General features: G+C 48.4%; 1 protein-coding gene across 1 annotated transcript in view; it reads right to left on the reverse strand.

Annotated features, from left to right (window-relative positions):
• The window catches only part of LOC142586342 (histidine ammonia-lyase-like), a 72,680-nt gene that overhangs the window by 9,962 nt on the left and 38,403 nt on the right, over window positions 1-24,315 (reverse strand). Inside the window, exon 17 of the mRNA XM_075697595.1 lies at window positions 2,918-3,161. Within this exon, the coding sequence (XP_075553710.1) occupies window positions 2,951-3,161 (211 nt within the window). The 3' untranslated portion in view covers window positions 2,918-2,950. The remainder of the gene's footprint in view (window positions 1-2,917; window positions 3,162-24,315) is intronic.

The raw sequence follows: 24,315 nt of genomic DNA on the forward strand, positions 1-24,315 counted from the left end.
GAAACATGCCACTGCATTGACTAACAGTCTATTTTTATTACATTTGTGTTATTTTTACAGCTAAACAGAGTACATATACATATACCATTAAAAAAGACAATTAGTAGAACACCATGCTTAATGTAAGCATGATGACACCAGGGGTGCGATCTTATACGCATTCCAAAATAGAACGGAGGCGGTGCGTTCTTTACGTCACGAAATAGGCGGTATGTTCCGTTCATCCGATAGCAGGCGACACGGAATGATTGACAGCAGATATCACGTCACAATTGACGTCACGGCATGCGGCACGGTTCAAATTGACGAATCATATTTGGCTCGGTGGAACAAACCGCCTCCGTTCTATTTTGGAACGCGTACAAGATCGCACCCCAGATGGTGAACTAATGAGATTGCTCACCTGAAAGGCATCTTGCCCATCCCCATTCTATACATAGAATGGGGATGGTTTAGAGAAAGCATTCAGAGTGGCATTGCTTTGATTGGTAGGAAATTTAAATCTTTCATATTCATATATAAATTGTATGGTTTACATAGGGCAGGTAAAGTTGACCCTTAGTGTTCACAAGGGTCTCCCTTACAAAATGAATGTGTTCATGTGCAACTATGACAATGGTTTCAGGGTCCCTTTAAAATGTACTTTTCTGCACTATATTTTTGGCACAAAGCTGCATTTACTTTGGGAATGCTATGGCTTTGTACGAACATGAAAAACACTATGGCCCAAGTATGAAGATTCACAACAAAAGTGTCCCCCCCCCCCCCCCCCGTTAGTGGGAATTTCAAATCAAACCGTATAATTGGAAAATAAGTTAAATATTGTAAGAAACTGCACATTTAGCCAGAACCTTTGGCAGTCGTGCTGTGTAAAATGCTGTGCAAATTTCTTTTTGGTTATGTTGTTCGAAGTATACTTTAAAAATGTGTTGATAAAATTTCTAGTATGTAATCAGTTTTCTTGTGTGTAAAGAGCTGAAGTAGCACAGCGGCCATACAAGCATTGACCAAGATGGAGTGCTCACACTGCCGAAGTGGCACCTATGTGTAATCTAAGCAGTCTGTCTGCTATTCCTGTTTTACAGCAAAGCTGTTAAGGGAGTTCACAGCAGTTTGCGTGCAACGATGGTGAAAGTTTAGAACAACAGAAAGCTGAGCTAGTTGGTAAGGATTCATAATGCAAAGAAGGGGTAAGGCGTGCAGACACAAGGAAGAGAAATGGACAAATTCACAATTCGTGTTGTCCACTTCTCTTGTGTCCGTGTCGTCACACCTTACCCCTTTTTTGCATTAAGAATGGTGAAAGCCGACGTCGGTGAATGCCGGCGTGCGGCGGCATGGTCAGTATCAAATGTCAAAGAAAAACCAGTTACGTATATGCGTCAGAGCCCCTAATTTGTTTAGAAATGTGACTATCAATGGTTATAAGGTAAAAATCAGCTTGCGTGTACCTCACTTGAATAGACAGCTTCTTTGTGTGGCTTATTTTAGCCACTAATTCACAATTTTTCGCTTATCACATCACATTTTACTGGCTTTATGTTGAAGGTCAGCTAGGAGGGGCCCAAACTGACAAAACACTTTGTGGGTATTGCGTCTGGGCCTTATGATAGCTAAGATCAATCTTACTATCTGTTCTTATGAGTGTGTTTGTGTACCTCATTTTTCATGATTGTAAAGGGAAACGCAAGTCTCCACTCAAAGCTTGAATATACAAGCACATAAAAAGCCTCGGGGATAGTGAAGGAATTGCACCAGATATAGTATAAAGCATTTGCACAGTACTTAGTAGATTTCGGGCACTGGCAAAACACCCCCTAGGACTCCCAAAAAGTGAAAGAACTCCCTTATACAGCTTCACTGTCTTATATGCGTGTTGCTCGGGGCATACATCTGCAAACGATTACGTTTCTTTTTTTACCAGAATATTTAGCATAGCATATAAAGCTCAATGCGTGTTTTCTGGTGCCAAAATGGTGATATGAGGCAGTCAGTCAGCAGGGTGACCTAGCACAGGCAACACTGAAAATTGGCTTTCGAACTGTAGAGCACATTTAATTTATTAAATCAGAAGCCAATGTTCGGTTGAATCTCAGTACTATATTAAAAAGCTGGCAGGCATATGCAGCCATGTCCATTCGGTGCCAGTTGCACCTGATGAACACTAGTATCATCAGCTTGATGATGCCTGATACTAAGAGCAAGAACAAAGTTAGGTTGGGAGGAGGGGGTAAAATTTAGGTCTTTATATGGCAACATATTAACTGCAAGCAGTTCCTTTGGGCCCTTGTAGCTCTGAAGGCACACTTGGACATTTGTCTTTGAAAACATTCCGAGACACTATCTCTTGCTACATACAGACTAGGTGGGTTACATCATTGACAGCCTCTCATTGCCCTTTTGTTGTCAGCTGTATAGACTTCAACTTGGAGATTAAACTTTAATACTTTCTGCGTAAAGGAATGCTATTCTGTGCATCATTCCATTTTTTGGGAGGGGGAGGGGGGATCTCATGTGTGAAACATGGAAGTAAATTACATGGCTCCAGTGTAAATTTCATAAATGAAAGGGTGTAATCGTGACCATTTTACTAAGTAATTGCTCATGGTCATTTTGGTCCAAGTGCTTGTTAACATAACCAAGTGACAATTTATTCTGTATTCATACTGCCAAAAAATGGGCTTTGCTTATGTCATCTTTGGAGGCCCGATGCAGTGTTGGAAAACGGAGTTAAAGGCCATGCATGCTAGGTGTAATCACATGTTTCTGCAGGAACTTTTGTCATAATGCATTGTGTTCTATTATGTCATGAACTTTATTTATTACTGGCTCATGCCTTCGTGAAATGATCTCATTTGAATACATCTGCAACCATCTCTTGTGACACTAAGTGAAAGCAACAAGATTTGCTAATTACCATTGAATTTGCCAGAATGCCTGCCTTCTTCAGTCAGTAGTCATGGTTGTCCACCCTGCGTTTCTTGCTTGAGCTTGCCACACTGATCTCTGATGTCGTTGGTGAAGGCATTCGTGTCTCCTCCTCCTGTACTGTGAAGTAGTGGTCCATGTGTGGCTTGACAATGTCCCAAACACGCGACTGTTTTAGCAGGTCCGTGGCCGCGTCAATGTCAGGCGCCATCACTCGGTCTTTGTCCCAGGATCTTGAAACAAAGTAGCGTCACTATGTAATTATTCTGGGACAAGACCTGCAGTTGTCTAATGCTGCTGTGGGCACCTCTATGCAAAGCCTCTACAACTTCAGGCCTCGAGTAAACAATGATAAATGCCACGGTAGAAAAATATTTATTGATTTACAATGTTCCCTTACAACGAATGCTGCAGTGAAAATGACAAAACTTCCCACTTGTAAGAAAGTGAAATTTTTTCTTTGTTTATAGATTATATGCTTTTCAAATTATTGTTTCTGTCATTACCCAAGAATTGTCAAGCTTACTATTGCTCAGATCACCCACTGCCCCCAACCACCAGTCCTTCGTTTGATTTTTTCATTGATATTCAGCAGAATGGCATATGGAGAAGGGGGGCTCGCTTAAGGTCCACATAGTGTATTCTAAGAATGGGCATAATGTATTGAGCGCAATAAAAAGCCAGTTCTACAACCACTGCCTCTTTATATTTCACATCGAGTTCTTACTCTTTGCGCCACCTGCTCATGTGTCTCATACATATATGCGACCTGGAACGCACCCAACAACGCTGTTTATGCATCATCGATGGTCGCTAACATGGTGCATGTTGCTATGCAGTGGCGATATTTTGCACTGGAAGTTGTCAAACATCAGTATATATGTGCGTATTAAGTGTGCTAGCATATGGTATATTCTAGTACACTATAGTGTGCATGTGTGCACATGCACACGCACAAATCACACCACACGCAGTTATTTTAACGTTACCAGAATTTTTAAAAAATCACCTGTAGAATATAGCACAAATCTACTAATAGCCGGATTACTCAAAGAGGCAGACATTACAGTGGAAATAAAAATGCATAATTGACAAAATTTCACTAATCAACGTTTTAACTAATTACGTTAGCGCACATATGGCAACACGCAGATTGTAGCCAGTGATTTAGAAGACTCATACACTTGGAAATTAGTTTTGACCTAAGCGTCGTCAAACTTGAGGTAAAAATGCATATTTGTTCCACTTCTTTAACATATGCATTTTTATGCAATGGACCTGAAAAAATACTGGAACACCGATGTATATTGTTGCAAATTTTGGGGATCAATATCTCGGAAACTGGTGTGGCTTCGTTATATCGAAATTTCGTTGTATTGAAATTCGCCCTTTTATGCAAATATGTACAGTCGCCGATCTGTTTTTCTTATGCGGAAAGTGGCCGCAGAATTTTCCGAATTATTGGACAATCGAAGAAAGCAAAATTGAAGGAGAAATTTCATTTTGATGAATTTGGGAGTCTGCGACGAATGATACGGTTTCAAGCCACATCGACATCTTCACATCGGAGGTACGAATTAAGCGAAGTCAGCCACGCCTTCGCGTGCACTCCGCCCCCGTGGCTGATAGCGTAGCCCGCACTGGGATGGCGCTATCATGAAAAGCGCCGGCTGCGGGGAGCAAACGCCTCGGCTGCCTTTCGCTCCAACGGGTCACCGAAACTCTAGACTACGCAACCTGTAGTACTAAACGCGCGGGAAGACAGCTTACGTGATGCCCCGCTGTCTCGGCACGCCCACTCTTTGCACACGCGGCAGATTACCTCTAAAGCAAGCTGCGCGGCTGCAAATGTGCTCAGCCGTGCACAGCCACGGCCGAGATTAAGCGCCCCTCGCGCGCTTGATCGCGTTACCGCGAGCTTGCTCCCCTCCCCCTCTCGTGAAGCCACCATATTTCTTGTCTCACTCTCGCACACTTTCACTCGCACCTAAAGTACAAAGCGCGCGGGGCGCGATATTGTCGCACTTGGACTTTATAGGGAACATGATGCGGCTCCACTTCGGCGGTCGCTCTTGTCGCGCCGCGCGTCATTTGAGAGGTGCCGTTTGCAAGCAGCCGCTTGTAGTTCATTCATTTGACCGTCTGCGTCCGCGGAAGTTTCCATCCATTGTCTCGGCATTCTTTCGCGGCGGAGGAAGCGCAATTTCGTTATATTGAAATCGCATACAAACGCACTTCGTTATATTGAGGTTATATATATATATATATATATATATATATATATATATATATATATATATATATATATATATATATATATATACTTGGACCAAGGTTTTTAAGAAAACCCAGGAGCTCTAGAGAAATCGTACCGACTGCATAGTACCGGCAGTCGTATGTACTTACAGCCAGTATTTTTTTCACCACGAAGTATTAATTTGTTAATTGCTTTTAATTAGTCAACTTTTTAATGATTGAATCGCAAACATATTAGTTGCAATGTTGTAGGGCACCTTAAATAACCTCCGAATCAAGCATTTATTTCGTGCTGAAGTGGTCCTGGTTGTTTTTTCCAAGAAAAAGTCAAAAGCCCGCGAAATACGAAATAGATGCGCACTCGCACGCCGCTACTCAAGCGCCTACAAGCTACCATTGAAAGATATACGGCTGCATTCTCTTATCGCCGCATCGTACAAGGCTCCGCTACGCTTATCAATGCGTCAGCGGCGTGTTCTCTTGATGCCGCGACCATCGCATAGCGTGAAGCCCTGTGTCGAGCTGCCGCCGCTAATAAAGCCGTGTATCCGTGGCTATTCGCTTGGGAGCGCTTGAGTAGCGGCGCGCGAGCGCCTATCTATTTCGTATTTTGGATGTTTCGCGCGCTTTTGTTCTTTCTCGGAAAAACCAACGAGGCAAAGCGGCGCACTATACAAATGCTTAATTCGGAGGTTATTTGAGGTGCCCTACAACTTTGTAATTGATATGTTTGCGATTCAAGCAATAATTGGAAAGTTCACTAATTAAACGTAATTCAGTAATTAATCGTGATGAAAAAAATACTGGCCGTAAGTACATACGGCTACTATGCAGTCGGTACGATTTCTCTAGAACTCTTGGGTATTTTTAAAATCTTGGTCCAAGTTAACTGGGACGCCATATATATATATATATATATATATATATATATATATATATATATATATGTATATATATATATATGTAGTGACGAATAAGATCGGCACGCTGAAAAGCCCCGTTGCCATCGCATCGCTTGTACCCAGTTCGCTCTCTGGCTGCGCCCTAGCTGCTGGTACTGCGTTTGTCGCTGCTGCTCTCTGCTACCCGAATAAACCCCTTTGCAGTTGGTGGAGCTGCTGGGTGCGACAGAAATTCTGGAACTTCGCAATCGGACACTGCAGCCCGTCTTCATTATGCCGGAAGAAGGACCACCACAACCCGCCGCCCCGGCGACTGCCGTGGTCTGCCCCGGCCCGTTGCGTCAACGCGACCCATCCATCTTCAGCGGTACCGAAGACCATGACGTAGAAGACTGTCTCGCTGACTACGACCGGGTGAGCATCCACAACCACTGGGACGACACCAAAAAACTCAACTACGTGTCGTTTTATTTGAGCGGTGTCGCCAGCGTGTGGCACCGCAACCACGAAAGTGATCCCACGACGTGGACGGCCTTCAAAACGAACGTGACGGCGGTATTCGGGCGCCCCGCCGTTCGCAAGCTTCGCGCCGAGCAACGTTTGCGTGGTCGTGCGCAACAGTGCGGGGAGACATTTACCAGTTATATAGAAGATGTTGTCGACCTTTGTAACCGCGTTGACGTCAAAATGGCTGATGCCGAGAAGATCCGCCATATCTTAAAAGGCATTGAAGACGACGCCTTCCAGATGCTGTTGGCGAAAAATCCGGCGACAGTCTCTGAACTCGTCAGTCTCTGTCAAAGCTTCGACGAACTACGCAAGCAACGCATAGCCACCCGCCAATATCCCCCTCAGGCCACTTCAATGTCGAGCTTGGCTGTTGCCCCGGATAACACTTCGCTGCTGCTACAGATCAAAGAGTTCGTCCGTGAAGAAATGGCGCGTCAACTTTCCCTCATTCCACTTACACACGGCCAGTCGAGTTCTCCGTTGGCGCCCGCTTTCCAATCTGTCATCAAGGAGCAGGTAGCCGACCACATTTCGCCTTCTCTCCAGCAGGCTCCGACTGCCCCTCCCCTGACGTACGCCGAAGTCGCTGCGAAGCCTGCACCACAGACCTACGGTCCCCTTCGCCCGCCTTTGCGCCCGGCAGTATCTCCCAGTCCGGCTACTGGTGCAGTATGCACGACCTCAAGACCATTGACGCACAGAAGACAACCGTCCGATTTGGTTTTATTGTGGCCGTGCTGGACACGTGGCACGTCACTGTCGCCTCCTCACACCGAACGTCCCCAACAATGTGCGTCCATATGCGCCACGTTTCCAACAACGCCGCAACTATCCGGACAGCTTTGAATCTCCTCCTGCCGTCGAGACCGCATTCTGCGCTCGCCTTTCATCTTCTCGCCGCCGCTCCCTTTCCCCCATGCTCCGTCCGCGGAGCCCTCTGCGCCAGGAAAACTAAATGTCGCAGTTCAGGAGGCGAGAACTGCGGTGTCAGCGAAATGTACAAGGCCTCACACTTCCCCGAAAAACGTTATTGAAGTCGCAATAGAAGGAACATTGACGCTGGTTCTTGTCGATACCGGCGCTGCACTTTTAGCCATAGATGCCCGTATTTGCTGCAAGATAGGAAAAGTGACGACGACGCTTTCTGGACTGTCCCATCGGACTGCCAACGCGCAGTACGTCGAGCCATCCGGCGCCTGCGCCGCTCGTGTCGTCATTCAGGAGGTCCTTTATATCATAGAATTCATCGTGTTGCCATCATGTTTACACGACGTCATATTAGGTTGGGACTTTTTCTCCACACATCATGCGATCATTGACTGCGCCCGCGCCGAAATCGAGCTGTTTCAGTTTTCGACCGATATTATCACTGACCACAAAAACCCTTGTCGCAAAATCGCCGTTTCAGAAGACACCGTTATACCTGCCTGGTGTTCGGCTCTTGTCAGTATTTGCGGTGACTCTGTAGATGACGGCACAGTACTCTTCGCTCCGTGTGAACTCTTAGTTCGCCGCCGTTCACTACCACTGCCGTTCGCTGTCCTCGAGTTAAAAACTGGCGCCTCTCTCTCACGTGCGTGTCAAATCCACCAACCGAACCAATTACATTACGCCGCCGTGAAAGCCTTGGCAAAGCAGAGCCACTGGCCTCATCTTCAATATTTGACACGATGGACGACTCCAATTATCTTGCCGCTCTCGAGGCATCGCCTCCTCAGTCACTTCCGCGTTCTTTTACGCCAGCTATTTCCACTGAACTTACGAAGACGCAGCGCGACGAACTTCTTCACTTGCTCCAAGGCTTCTCTTCCTCTTTTGACTGCCAAGCAACATCACTCGGCCGCACAACGACTGTTTCGCACACCATCGACACTGGGAGCCATGCACCCATTCCACAGCGTCCCTACCCAGTATCGGCGACTGAAAGAGGCGTTATCAATGACCAGGGAAACGATATGCTCAAACGCGGTGTCATCCAGCCTTCTAGTAGTCCCTGGGCATCACCAGTCGTCCTAGTATTTTAAAAAAAAGACGGCACCATACGATTTTGCGTTGATTATCAAAGGCTTCCCAAGATTACCCGAAAGGATGCATACCCGTTGCCACGTATCGACAACGCATTTGACTGTTTGCAAGGAGCGGAGTTTTTTTCCTCCTTAGATCTTCGATCTGGCTACTGGCAGGTGCCCATGGCTGACGCTGACTGTTCTAAAACCGCGTTTGTAACACCAGACGGCTTGTATGAATTCACTGTAATGCCGTTCGGTCTGTGCAACGCACCCGCCACCTTTGAACGCGTGATGGACAGCATCCTGCGTGGCCTGAAGTGGCATACTTGTCTCTGCTACCTCGACGACATTGTCGTCTTCTCCCATGATTTCCCGACCCATCTTCGCCGTTTACAGCAAGTTTTGACCTGTCTCCGGAATGCTGGTCTCCAGCTTAACCTAAAAAAGTGCCTATTTGCATTTCGAAAACTGACTATATTAGGCCACGTTGTCTCTAAAGAAGGCATTCTTCCTGATCCTGCTAAACTTCGCGCCGTATCCGAATTCTCGAAGCCCACTAACTTGAAAGCAATACGCAGCTTCATTAGCCTATGCTCCTGTTTTCGACGTTTCGTACGCAATTTCGCTACTGTGATCGCACCACTAAACCAACTTCTCCAAGGCGACAATGAACTTTCCATTTGGTCGGAAGCCTCTGAGGATGCCTTTACGAATCTTCGTCGCCTACTCACGTCTCCGCCAATATTGCGCGATTTTGATCCAAGTGCACCTACAGAACTTCACACTGACGCCAGTGGCGTCAGCCTTGGTGCCGTGCTCGCACAACGTCAGAATAATAATTCCGAATACGTGGTCGCTTATGCCAGTCGTGCCCCCCCAAAACCTGAGGTCAATTACTCAGTAACAGAAAAATAGTGCTTGGCTATCATATGGGCTCTTCAGAAATTTCGCCCATATCTCTACGGTCGACCCTTTGACGTGGTGACGGATCATCACGCTCTTTGCTGGTTGTCTAACCTCAAAGACCCGTCGGGCCGCCTCGCTCGGTGGGCCCTCCGCATCCAGGAATATGATATCCGTGCGGTCTATCGCTCTGGACGCAGACACTCTGACGCGGATGCCCTCTTACGCTTCCCAGTTACTCCAGACAGCAGTACTTCTACCTACAGACATGATATCTCACCACTTGACATCCTAGGCATGGCCTCGGAGCAACGAAAATACCCATGGATCGTCATGATATTCGACTTTTTGTCAAATCCTCCGGCAGCTTCGGCACCTCGAGCGTTACGCCGACAGGCGCAGCATTTCACCATCCGCGACAGACTTTTATACCGCCGAAACTACCACAATGACGTCCGCACATGGCTCTTAGTAGTGCCCCGCCACCTTCGACAAGATTTATGCTCCGCTTTTCACTCTGGCCCGCAGTGTGGCCACGGCGGAGTGTCAAAAACCTACACACGGCTTCGCCTACGATATTATTGGCGAGGGATGTACAACTTCGTCCACAAATACCTACGCTCCTGCATTGCCTGCCAACGACGCAAATGTGTCCCACATCTCTCCACCGCACCTCTCCAGCCACTTCCCTGCCCAGCTCAGCCATTTGACCGTGTCGGCATTGATTTATACGGGCCTCTTCCATCTACTGGCCCTAGCAACCGATGGATTGTTGTCGCCGCAGATCATTTGACACGATATGCTGAAACTGCCGCCTTGCCTGCCGCATCAGCAAAAGACGTCGCCTCGTTCATTCTAAACAACTCTGTTCTCCGCCATGGCGCACTTCGTGAACTGCTGAGCGATGGGGGTAGCGTATTCCTCTCGGACGTCCTGCAGTCACTCCTATCGGAATGCCAAATTATTCACCGCACTGCTACTGCTTATCATCCACAGACCAATGGTTTAACAGAACTCTTGGTGTCATGCTATCGATGTATGTAGCGTCTGATCACTCCAACTGGGATCGTCTACTTCCATTCGTCACATACGCATATAACACTGCCTCTCAAGCCACTACCGGATTCTCACCATTCTTTCTGCTTTACGGCCGCCATCCCTCCAGCACCATTGATACGGTTCTCCCGTAGCGGCTGGACCCTGCTGAATGCTCGCCTGTTTCTACGGTCGCTCAGTACGCCGAGAAATGCCGACAACTGGCCCGTTCTTTAACGTCTGCTCAACAGTGCCGCCAAAAAGAGCGTCATGACCTCAGCCCACCCCCTCACCCTTTCTCCATCGACTCACTCGTGTGGCTTTGGGTCCCGCCTGTTGCTATTCCTGACCTTTCGTCCAAGCTGCTCCCGAAGTACCACGGGCCCTACCACTTGGTTGCGCGACTATCACCAGTTAATTACGTGGTCGAACCCGTATCGCCATCTCCCGGTCTGCGTCGCCGGGGGCGAGAGACTGTGCACATTGACCGGCTGAAGCAGTATTACGATCCGCTCACCTCTTCCTAGGTCGCCAGGATGGCTACTCTTCAATTCCGGGGGTGATTGTGACGAAGAAGATCGGCACGCTGAAAAGCCCCGTTGCCATCGCATGGCTCGTACCCGGTTCATTCTCTGGCTGCGCCCTATAGCTGCTGGTGCTGCGTTTGTCGCTGCTGCTCTGCGACCCGAATAAACCCCTTTATAATATATATATATATATATATATATATATATATATATATATATATATATATATATATATATATATATATATATATATATATATAGACCTCGGGCTGCCCATCAGAACGCATACCGAAGACCTCTTCCGGCTCTGCATACACAACACCATGGAAGAGATAGCCGAGGCTCAGGAACGGGCCCAGCTAACTCGGCTGTCCACCACGCCGGCCGGGCATATCCTCGAGGAGATCGGACTCGTACCCACTAAGAACTGGGCTGAAAACACCCAAATCCCCAGAGACATAGGGGAGAAGATCGTTGTCGCCCCTTTGCCCCGCAACGTTCATCCCGTTCACAACGCAGGTCGTCGCAAGGCAAGAGCATTGAATATACCGAAGCAAATAAACAAGGACAAGACCAAACCAAGCTTCGTGGACGCAGCTGCATAGTGAGACGGCAAGGCTTTTGCGGTTTCCGTCGGGGACACGCTGGGCAAAGTCATCAACTGTGCTTCCGTCCGGACGACGAACCCCGATGTGGCCGAGCAAGTAGCCATTGCACTCGCCATGCAAGACGGTCGGAGAGAAAGGGTGTATAGCGATTCAAAAGTGGTCGTCAGGGCATTCCAGAAAGGCCGGGTAGCCCGGCAGGTAATTCAAATTCTGAAAGGCGCCAACACGGCGACACCTCCATACACTCCATCCTTTGGTTCCCTGCCCACGTCGGGCCGATTGAGGGAATTCCTCTGAACCTCAACGAGTCTGCCCACGAGGCTGCGCGCGGCTTTACCAACCGCGCTGCCCTCGGATCGGGCGACTCTCCCCCCGGACACAGGGACGCTCCTATCACGCACAATGAACTTACTAAGTTATTTTACTTAAAGAGAAGGGTTTTCCCGCCGCCTCACTCCAAGCTAAGCAGGCCGCAGGCGGTCACGCTCAGACTCTTGCAAACGAACTCCTACCCAAATCCGGCGTCCCTTAATAGCATATATCCCGATATTTATCCGAATTGTTCTTGCGTGGCCTGTGGTGAGGTTTCTACTTTGCCTCATATCCTCTGGGAGTGCGGCTCGCTGGGCCCGAAGTTCACCAAGGAAGAGTGGGACGCGCTCCTGCGAAGTCCCGTCTTTGAGGACCAAATCCTGGCCGTCCAGCGCGCCCGCGATCGAGCCGGCAGGCTAGACCTGTCAGTCCCATCGTGGGATTAGCCGGGTGCGCGTTTTAACGCGTTTTAACGCGTTTTGCTGGACCCAATAAAAGTTTATTCACTCACTCACTCATAAACTTCTTATGTGATAGGTGCACTGACATTTCCAAAGTTGTGCTTTAGATCTTCACTTCCGGAACTTTGTGCGTTTAATGTTGTTATAAACATTCGACGCCAAAGGTGCATTGACTTTTCTAAAGTCGTACATCGGAACATAAAACGAGACAAGCCAAATCAACATACTATCAGACAAGTTCACAAAGCACGCAGCGAGGTCCGATGAGACGAAGCGTTATGGTGGTTCATTCGTGCCGTCATGTCGCATAAAAAAATATCAACATTCTTTTCACCTACGCTAAAGCATCCATGTCAAGACACTAAAACCAGCAAAGGTAAATACGTTCTTATTTATTTTTTCTACTTTGACTTTTATTCACAAGGACACATTGAGCCCCCAAGTTTTTTTGTTCACGCTACCTTACCCGCGGGCTGCCAGAGCCAGCCAGAGCGCATGCGTTTTTCTCGTGTTGCCCCGACCACCGCGCGGCGAACTTCGGTGCGCGTTTGGTTTTCTCTGGCCGAGAGTTCCAACGCCGCTGCCCCTGCCGGGGCCATGGCTGCCTTGGCGTGTTTTCTACACCATGAACCAAGAGCGCCAAGCGACCAGCTCTTCCGAGGCCCATGTTCTAAACGGGCGTGCAAAGGGCCTTCGGCCAATTCGCCGCTCTGTTTCGATGGAGCATTTATCTACCGCAACGTCATTTTCCAACGAGCAGAACACGCAATCGGCGACGGAGAACGCCGCCGCGCGTTCCTCAACAACAACAAAGACGCCCGAGGTGGATACCGCGGGAGTGTCCGCCGATCCCATCGTCGCCAATTTTCCCTCCCAACAGCGAGAGGTGGACACTCCGACCGGGGAAAGGATTGAGGAAGATGCTGCCCCGAACATTTCCGACGACAAAACTGACGACGACACAGGTGGCTGTTGGAAGACAGTCATACATAAGCGACGCATCCGTCAAACGCACGCTAAGACGCAACCCTGCGAGAACATCTTGGGCATTCCGGACGCCTCCCAGCCTACCGTACGCAAGCGCATTCGGAATCAGAACCTGCCTCAACTTCCTTTGCACGATGAAAAGATAATTCTGCGGCCTCACGGACGACTTTGTCTCGATAAGTGGACGCGCCCAGAACTCGCCAGTGCTCTATGGAGTGCAGCCGGCTTGACCACCGACGATCGTCAAGACATCATATTCCGACTGTGACCTCAGCAGAACTTGGCAATCATCAGCACACCCCAGTCACACGTAGCCGACGCATTGTACAAGGTGAGGGGGCTGAACCTTGGTCAGCGGGTCTATCCCATCACGACATATTTCGCGGCCCCAGACAACTCATGCAAGGGAATTGTTCCTGGCCTTTTGCCCGGTACACCGTCTTCCAAGCTAGTCGATGAGCTTGTGGCTCCTGGAACTCAAATACTTCAAGCACGAATGATGGGTCAAACCAACGTTGCGTTGGTAACATTTGAAGGACTTAAAGTGCCCCGCTACGTGCGTTTCTATGGTGCAGAACTCCGCTGCTACCCCCATCGACCCCGCCAACTGGTTTGCAAGATATGTCACAAGCTCGGCCATTGGGCTGATTACTGTCCTGCGCCGCACGTGGTCATTTGCGCGACGTGCGGGACTGACAACCCCACTCCGTCACATCCGTGCACCCCACACTGCAGATCCTGTGACGGGACCCACCCTACAGCTGATCCAAACTGCCCGCGGCGTGCTAGGCAGACACTGAACAAAGCTTGGGTGCGGAAAGCTCTCGAGAAAGAGCAGCGTGAACTCCAACCCTCCAGCGACCCGACCACTAGCACAGATACGGCGGAGACCCGAACGTCGCGCGCCCCAACAAAGGAGACCAGAAAAGGCCGGTCGGAGACCTGTTCGAGATCCCGTCGTAAGTTCCGGACCCGCTCCAAGTCTCGGTCCCGATCCCGCGAGGCATCGGTGCGCTTCCCAGAGAAGCGCCCTCCTTCCCCATCTTCCCAACAACCCTACAAGAAGGCCCTGCAGACCAACGCCTCAGCCAAGGTGACCCTGGTCCCTTCAGGGGTGCAGCGGACCCCGGAGAAAAAAACAGCAATGGAGGCGCCTCGGGAGGTAGGTCGGGCGGAGGGTCCCCCACAGCTCACTCCACCCCGTAAATCTCTCCCTACCCCTTCCCCTATTACCAATTCGTTACCAAATCCCGATCCTCTAATAGAAATAGCCCGCCTACGTCGTGACATGGAGGCGCGCTGTGAGCGCCTGCAAAAACAAATGGACGCGCTGGTGGCAGACATGAGCACTAGTATGCAGGCGGCTCTGGACAGGATAGAAACGTCAAATGGAGGCCCTTCAAATAGGGATTACGGAGCAAGTGAAATCATGTATAGAGTGCACTTTTGCAAGTTCCTGAGCTTAGCGGTAACAACGAAAGCGCGCTTTCCGACCAAGGCTCTCGGCCGCAACCTTCAGATGTGGGCACCCGGCGCCCGCATCCCTATGCACGACCGCCTGCTTCCTCTCGCGATGATGTGGCGCCGCGTAACGCGGAGCAACTAGTGGTGTGGCAGTGGAATTGTAGGGGATTCCGCCGAAAACGAGGTTCCCTACAGCAGTATATCGCCACATCCACGAACCCTCCCGATGTCATCCTCTTACAGGAAGTCAATTGCACCCCTTCTTTATCCGGCTACAGCACGCTCTCGGGTGTCTCTCCTCTTGTGGGAGCCTTAGTTTCGGAACATGTTACATGTCGCATGCATACCACTAACATTGACATTCCTCACCAAATATTGGAAATAATTACGCAAGGTAAACGCAGCGAGAGTCTGTTTATACTCAATGCATACAGTTGCCCCCGTTCGCGAACGCACTGTTTTCAGCACCTACTAACGGAATTTGGTAGGTTCGGACGGGTTTGTGTGGTGGCCGGCGACTTTAACGCTCCGCATACTGCATTGGGTTACGTTAAATCGCAGGCTAAAGGGACCCGCTTATGGAATGCCATCTGTAACATGAGATACACACTGCTTACCGACCCAGAGCACCCCACTTGGATGGGCAACAGCGTATCTCGTGACACCTGCCCTGACCTTACCTTCGTGCGCAATACTGGCCCAGTAGTTGCGCACGGGCCTTTAGAGGAGCACCTTGGTAGTGACCACTACATTGTGGCGACCACCTTGTCATTACGGGGTGCGCGCAGGCCCGAGCGAAATGTGCCTAGAACGGATTGGGCGAAATTCAGGGAACGTCGCCAGGACCCACCTGAGCGCCAAGGGTACGAACGCTGGCTTGACTCTCTCGCACAAGATCTAGAGGCCACCACGAGCACACTGCGCACCACAACCGAGACACCAGACATAGACCCGCATTTACTTCATCTTTGGAACGCCCGCAGAGGGTTGAAACGACGATGGAAACGACAACGCCTCAACCGCAAACTTAGGAAACGTATACATCAGATTACACGGGAATCTCAGGAGTATGCAGAGATCCTTACGAGGCATAACTGGCGAGGATTTTGCGATCGCCTCTCAGGCACATTGAGCACAGCAAAAACGTGGTCGATTCTTCGCTCACTCACAGATCCCACCACAACAAAGGGAAAAACATTTCAAGAGCTGCACATCCTAATGCACGAGTGCAGGGACGGTGTCTCGACACTCCTCAGAGAGCTAGAGAAGCATTTCATACCCACAGGCCCGCCGCCGCAGTAGACTGACTATCCTTATGTAGGCAAGGCGAACGAATTGCTCGATGCAGACATCACATCTGACGAGGTGCCGGTAGTCCTACAAGCCCTACGCCGCAACACGGCACCGGGAGCCGACCACATCCGATTCACCACCCTTCGTAACCTCAGTGACGCGGATATTAACCACCTCACCCATATCTTCAATGATTGCTGGCGCAAAGGCATGCTTCCCCAAGCATGGCGACACGCCGATATCACACTGATCCCCAAACCGGGCAAGCCTGTTAAGGTTGAAAACCTACGACCCATCTCCCTAACATCCTGCATTGGTAAGCTCATGGAGCATGTACTCTTGCGGCGTCTGCAGCCTTTCCTCGAAGAAAAATCATTATTTTCTAACTCTCAATTCGGATATCGGGCTCATCATTTCTGCCAAAGATGTGCTTTTACAATTGCGGGAGGAAGTCATAGGACCTCCGTCGTCCGCCTAAACGAGAGCACTCATCGCCTTAGACCTAAAAGGGGCGTTCGATAATGTTGAACATGACCTCATCCTTCGCAATGTTGCACATTCACACTGTGGAATTCGTATGTACAACTATATCCGCGCATTTCTTCGAGATCGCACAGCCACCGTAGAAATGGGACCGCATCGATCCAGTACGATTCGCCTTGTAGGACGTGGGACACCCCAGGGCTCAGTTCTTTCCCCTACTCTATTCAATATCGCGCTCGCAGGCTCCCCCGGCTACTCGACCAGATTCCTGATGTCGCCCGCGCTATTTATGCGGACGACATTACTATCTGGTCGACACGGGGTTCCGACGGAGCCATCCAGGACCGACTGCAGCAAGCAGTCGATACAGTTTCCGAGTACGCGAGAAAATGCGGCTTAATATGTGCTCCGGAAAAGTCGGAGCTCATAATCATTCGCCCCCGGAGCCGTTGCTCTACTCCCCCTATCACTGTGCACATGGATGGCACACTGATACCACAGGTTAATCGTGCTCGTATCCTCGGCCTACACGTCCAAGCGGATGGCAGGTCAAACTACACTGTTTCCCGTCTATCCAGACAGATTGAGCAAATTCTGGCCATGATCCGGAGGGTCTCCAACAGGCGCTCGGGCCTTCGAGAAGAGGACCTGCTGCGCTTGGTGGAGGCATGCGTGAACAGCCGCTTCATACCATCTCCCATTTCAGCGGTTGACCCAAGCGCAACAACTTCGCATAGACGCAATGATTCGCAAAGCGACGAAGCTAGCCCATGGCCTCCCGAACTACACTTCCACACACCGTCTCCTTAACTTAGGGACACATAACACACTAGGCGAGCTGCTAGAGGCACATTGGGTCAGCCATCGCCAGCGCCTCCTACTTACTCCTACTGGCCGCCATCTTCTCACACGGCTAGGATACTCTGTCCCACCCCTTGAGTCTGAAACCCGCCCAACGATCTTGTCGTCAGCGATACGCCAAGCACTAAGTATTCATCCATTGCCACGTAATATGCACCCCGAGCATGAAAAAGGGCGGCGCAAAGCCCGTGTACGATACATTGGCCGCATGCTTGCAAACATCCCGGAAAGACATACTTTATACACGGACACATCACGCACTCAAGAGGGCTATACCTCGGTAGTTTTGGATGGCACCGAATCCCTGAGAGACTCTGCTGCAATGCGCGGAACAAATGCCGCTTACGGAGAAATTCTCGGTGTTGCTCTTGCAATTCGATACGCCATCCGTGTTCCTGAAAAAGTGTATATATTGACGGACTCGCAACAGGCATGCCGGGCGTTCCTTTCAGGACATGGCATCCCGAGAGCGGCGCACCAAATTCTCAAACAGACCCCGCAAAATACACCAACCACACCTACCCGCATCCACTTACTCTGGACCCCTGGTCATACCTCGCTGTCAGGTAACGAACGCGCACATGCGGTTGCCCGAGAAATTTCCCTCCGGGCGACTCGGCGTGGTGAGGCGACTAGTTCAGAGTGGGGGGATCCCTTGCTCCGTTACAAAGACATACTCCGTCATTATACACGCATTCGTCGCACCCACGCCGCACCACCGCCGTCCTTCTCGCGGGAGGAAGCAGTCGCATTACGCCAGTTACAAACCGCAACTTTTCCAAATCTTGTCTCTCTCAATAAATTCTACCCACACTGTTATGCAGATCGTTGCCCTGGCTGTGGCAGCTCGCCCACAATCTTCCACGTCACGATTGAGTGCACTGCAAACCTCTTTCCTCCATTGCCAACTCTCCTTTACCCCCTACGCAACAAAGAGCTGTGGGACGATGCCCTCCGCGACGGACCTCCCGAGGTCCTCCGAGCTGTGATACAACGGGCTCGAAACATCGCCGTAATCATCTTAGGGACCCTGCACTGAGGGTTCCTCCCACACTGCTCTCGCCATTCAAATATTATTAATAAAGATGTTTTACTCTCTCTCTCTCTCTCTGGCCGAGTGGATTTTCGCCTGGCAGAGTTTTGGACGCTTTCTGGCTTGCAGACGAGAAAAAGAAACAATGGTCGCTCGCCACCATCGCTGTGGGGAATCGTCGGATTGCACCGCGTTCGCTTGAGCGCAACCTCTCCGGAAAGTCTTGTCTCGCCGGTGTAGGATGCAGAGCAGTATGCGTATGCTTCTCGGTGGACGAAGCGTCTCACGTTTTCATCGATATTCATTTGGTAGCCACATTAGGTGCCCAAAGTAGGCATTAGATTGTGGCCAACATGCTTTCCTTTGTGTCTTTTTTTGTCATTTCGGTGCCCCCACCCCACAAAAGGAAATAAAAGAAAGACATTGTTGGGGCGCAGCGAATTGTCACATGGTGAAAGTTCGATATTGTTACTTCTTTTGTTGCGGAAAGTAATGGACCGCGAGACGCTTCAGTTATTATATTATTACGATAGCAAGTATACGGACACGCCAGGCGCATTCCTGCCGTCGCCCTCGCTCTCATGTTCCGTATAAAGTCCAAGGGCGATAAAATCGTGACCGCGCGCCGCATACTGTATGTGCGAGTGAAAGCGTGGGGGGGGGGGGGGAGTGAGTGGCATTGGTGATTCAACGATGGTGGCTCAGTCTTGTGTGCGCAAGGGAGAAAAGCGGGGAGGAAGCGCACCGCCTTCCGTAGCGCGCGATACATCGGGGGGAGTGGATGGAATGGGGGCGGGATCTAGGATTCTGTGATCTGCAAATCATTGATTGCTCAACGTGTTGATCTGCCTTGTTTGACGCATTATATACATTGACTTTTTCTTAGATACGTAGATTTATTGGAGACTTACACGTATATATATATATATATCTTGTTGCGAGGTTTTATGCATACCTGCAGTGAACTTTGTTTCCAGTGACAATTTTTTGCCCTTTATCAAGCTGTATCTTCGCATTTGTATATTCCCTTGTATCTTCGCATTTCTAACGTACGAGGGCGAGTCAAATTAAAGTGAGCCTACCCACCCCGCGCAATAATAGTTCGGTTCATTATCTGCGAGGCATGAGCATAGCACACAGGCATCTCTCATTTACAAAAGTGACTAGCAGGTGTGAGGATAAATGTTCTTTAATGCTCTCATGCACTGGGTCAAACATGGTTGTGTGACATAATGAACTCTCCAAAAGTTTAACAGCGTGGTGCCGTGAGGTTTTTGACAGCTGAAGGTGCTTCCCAAAAAGAAATTAGTCGCCGTATGGCTGCCGTATACGTTGAACATTGGATTTCATTGGCCACTGTGAAGCGTTGGGGCAAACGGTTCAAAAAAGGCCGTGAAAGTTGCAAAGATGATCCAAGACCGGGCCAAAGCCACCGTGCAATCACCCCCAACGCAATTGCAAAAGGCTGATGAGCTGATTAGACAAGAACAGAGGATAAGCATCGATGAACCGGCAGAGCGTGTGAACATCTGTCATGGCTCGGTTCACGCCATACTTCATGAATATCTCGGTTATCGGCTCTTGTATGCGCATTGGATGCCCAAGATTTTGAACCATCGCCAAAAGACGGAGAACTTCGGCGCTGCCTTGACTCATCTGATCCGGTATCACAATTCCGGTCTGCAATTGTGGTCGGGGACGAAACATGGTGCCATTATTGCGTGCCACGGCAAAGCTTGCAGTGGAAACATTCGAATTCACCACCTTCAAAGAAAGCAAAGTCCGTCATTTCCGCCAGAAAGCTGTTGGCTCTTTTTTGATCGTCAGGGGCCATTACTGATAGAATTTTCTAAATCTTGAGAGACTATCAATTGTTTCCGATATTGTGAAACTCCGGATCGGCTGCGTGTCGCAATCAAGAACAAACGACGTGGAAAATTGACGAATGTGGTCATCTTGCTCCACGACAGTGCCCGTGCCCACGTCGCTGATGTGGTTAATACAAAAATGGCAAAGTTCAAGTGGGAAACGCTGCAACATCCGCCGTACAGCTCAGACCTGTCGCCTTGCGACTTCCACATTTTGGGGCAACCGAAAAAACTGCTCAAGGGAACCAGATTCGTGTCCGACGATGACGTCAAAGAGTCAGTTACATACTTGTTGAAGCAGCAGCCCAAGGAGCTTTATGAGACGGGAATCACGCGACTCGTTAGTCAATGGGACAAATGTCTAAATGCTCATGGAGACTACTTTTAAATAAAGTACCTCGTTTTTCATATATTCGCATTGCCTCACTTTCATTTGACTCACCCTCGTACATTTTGAGGAACTCCTGCTTTTTATGCGTGCTCTCTGTTGCGACTATAATTTCTGCGCAATTACAATACACGACCGGTGACAGCTGCTCCTGCGTAATACATTGGAACAAATGACAGCGTCATTGAGATTTTTCACTGGCCATTGCATATGTACAAGAATGTAAACAAGGTTCTTGAATGACAGTTTCATTAACATATTTGTCCTCAATTTGTTCATTTCATGGCCTTTACATTCTTCATATGATCGGCATGCACTGCTTTGCTGGTTTCGAACTGATATAGTTCTGAAGTTCGTGTGATATTGTATTATTAAATAGACAAAAAACATGGAAGCACTGATATCAGTTATTTTGGGCACAATTTTTGGGACATACGAGCATATTCTTTTAGGAAAAAATACATATTTTACTTGCTTTGATAGAGCGTGGCGTTCAAGAATTCGTGTATTTGATTCCTCGACAAATTGTTTAAGAGGAGGCCGAGATGCAACGTGAGCTCGCCCCCGAACGAAATTTCTGGCTACACCACTGACATATATATATATATATATATATATATATATATATATATATATATATATATATATATATATATATATATATATATATATATATATATATATATATATATATATACACATATACATATATATACAGGGTGTCCCAGCTAATTTGTAATTTGGACAAAGATTCTAAAAATACCCAAGAGCTCTAGAGAAATTGTACCGACTGCGTAGTAGCCGTAGTAGTATGTACTTACCGCCAGTGTGTGTATATATATATATATATATATATATATATATATATATATATATATATATATATATATATATATATATATATAGCGCAATTTTTCTCCACGTGTCTTTGCAATAATTAGGTGCTGTCTAAAACAGCGCAGTTATATTGTACAGTCTTTTTAATTAGGACGTATTAGGACGTTTTATCCCATTTTTACCTCCATTGCTTTTTTCTGTTCTCCACTAGTAGACGGCCCACACGTATACGGAAGTCAATGGCAGCCGGCAGCTGTTATCGTCTGCATTGATTTCCGTATTGCCCACCACCTTCCTCTGCGTGTCTGCAGATGTAGACTGACCCAGAAGTATTACGGTCATTGGGAGAGTAGCCAAAAGGGTGCCCAATACATGAAGGAGCCTGGTAGCGTGATGCTCCTGCTGTAAGCGGGTAATGAGCAGCCTCTAGAAGCGGTGTACCGTCCCGTTAAGACAAAGCAAGGTGAGGCCAGACCATTATAGATATTACCGATGCCTACAACTACGTAAACACGGAACTGTTGCGGAACATTGTTCAAAATAAAGATTGTGGAACATTGTTCAAAATGAAGATCTGGGCGAAGACAACAATGTTACTAAAGGAAATACATCATAATAATCAAATGCTGAGAGCATGGGAAGGGCAACTCCCAGAGCGACATAACTAGAAACCTACAGAATGGCTTATGCCATTCTGTAGAAGCCATAGAAACCATAGAAGCCTCCTATGATTCCGTTATCGCTATTGCCGCTGTTTACCATGTAAAGGAGGCTGGAGGCAAACAAGTTGGTGGTAGTAAAGCCGAGGGCTAGAACACATTTAGATCCGTTTGTAAATAATGTTGACCTCTCTCCCTTTCTGATATAAACGAGATGGTGTGGTGGTGGTGGTGGAGCAAAGTCTTCTGGGTTTAATGTGTGCAAATAGTAGACAGTGGTAGATAGATATTCAACTTCTGGCAGATATACTTGTGGAAAGTAGGACGGAGCTGTTAGGTTACAGGTTCAGTGGAAAAACCTGGCTACATGGTGGGGCACTAAAATTCTCATTCAGTTTAGACTAATAAAGAAGTCGTTCAAAGCAATATTTTCGTTAATTTCACTCAATGGATTTATTATTACAAGATAAAATGAAGCTCAAAATTTCATATTTTAAATTTTGCGCCAAAACGCCAGTGTGACGTCACAGATTTCAATTCATTTCTTTCTTCTCCTATTTGGGCTGTTGTGGCTCCGTAACAGTTCTCGAAACTTCCAAAGTTCAGTCTGTGGCTCCTTTGCATTACATAGTAGTCCATCGATATTTTTCGATAAAAAATTTAACCGTGCCCAAACAGACGCCGTCGATATTCGTGACGTCATGGTAAGCTAGTGCGCGAACTTCACGGCAGCGTCGCCTCCAGTCTTTCGTGTCTTTTCTGGCTTACCAAGCCCCACGGTAAGAGTAGTTTTGTGGTATTGTAAAACGATCATTTCTCGATATAGCTCGCATTTTCTGCTCACTGCCACTCTAATGATTTCATTTATCAGGCAGTCGCCATACACGAAAAATAAATACCGAAGGTTGAAGAATACAAATACCTAAGAATACGCAATGAAGAGGAAGGATTGTATGAGAAAAGATTATGCGCATCCCACGCACTGTGGAATCGTCGTAAGCGAAGCTTTCTGTTCTGTTTGCTTTGATTCACCATAATTAGCGGTAACCTTGACGGCGAATGTTTAATTTCTTCAGGATTTGGCACAATACTAGAGGAGTGAGTTGACGGTAAACATTACCTTGAGTGCACCAATACTGTCTGTCTCAGTAGTACGCATAACACACAGCGAGACGTGTTTGCTTGAGTAGTTCTTGTCCGCCATTGTTCATAACCTCCGAGAAAGCTCGCATTATCATTACCTCACTCGGCACATCGGACCGTGGCAGAAGTGTTAAACTTTAATTGAATTATAGGGCCGTACGTGCCAAAACCACAATCGCATTATGAGGCACGCCGTAGTGGCGGACTGTGGATTAATTTTGGCCCCCTGGGGTTCTTTAACGAGCACCTAAATCTAAGTACACGAGCGTTCTTGTTTTTCCACCCCGTCTAATTGTGCCTGCCGTGGTTGGGATCGAACCCGCTACCTCGAGCGAATCCATAGCCGCAAAGCTACCACGGCAGGCACGAAGTGTTGATTTCACGCGCGGCTGCTTCTGTAGCGCCGCTTAGACGCTACGGTGCTTTAATGCGGCTATGCGTCTGCACGCCGTGCGTCAGTTGGCCGCTTGACAAATTTGCATGGTGTTTATTTTTCAGAAATAGCAGGAAGGTACTGCACCATACCTTAAATTTAAATGTATCCAGCTTGTCCGCAGCCGCTGTCGTGTGTACTAGTAGCGCTAGTGGCGTTTCGTAGCCTTCTGACGCCGCCTTTTCCCTCTCCCGCCCTCCCGACATATATGAGAACTGCGAGCGAAGAGTAGCAAGGCTGTCATTCACTCGTTTCGTGGCTGCGTTGGTTCTAACCATTATCTTCCTCCTCTCCCTACCTCGTCTCTGCCATTCTATCTCTCCTCTGAACTGTTGCACGTTAGTAGAAAGGTAAGCGCTGCCGTTTATGCAATGCTTTTGCGGAGTCACGGATAATTACAGCTGTCAAGATGCTA

The sequence above is a fragment of the Dermacentor variabilis genome, chromosome 1 (genome assembly GCF_050947875.1).
Source record: "Dermacentor variabilis isolate Ectoservices chromosome 1, ASM5094787v1, whole genome shotgun sequence".
In the NCBI taxonomy this organism is placed as follows: Eukaryota; Metazoa; Arthropoda; class Arachnida; order Ixodida; family Ixodidae; genus Dermacentor; species Dermacentor variabilis.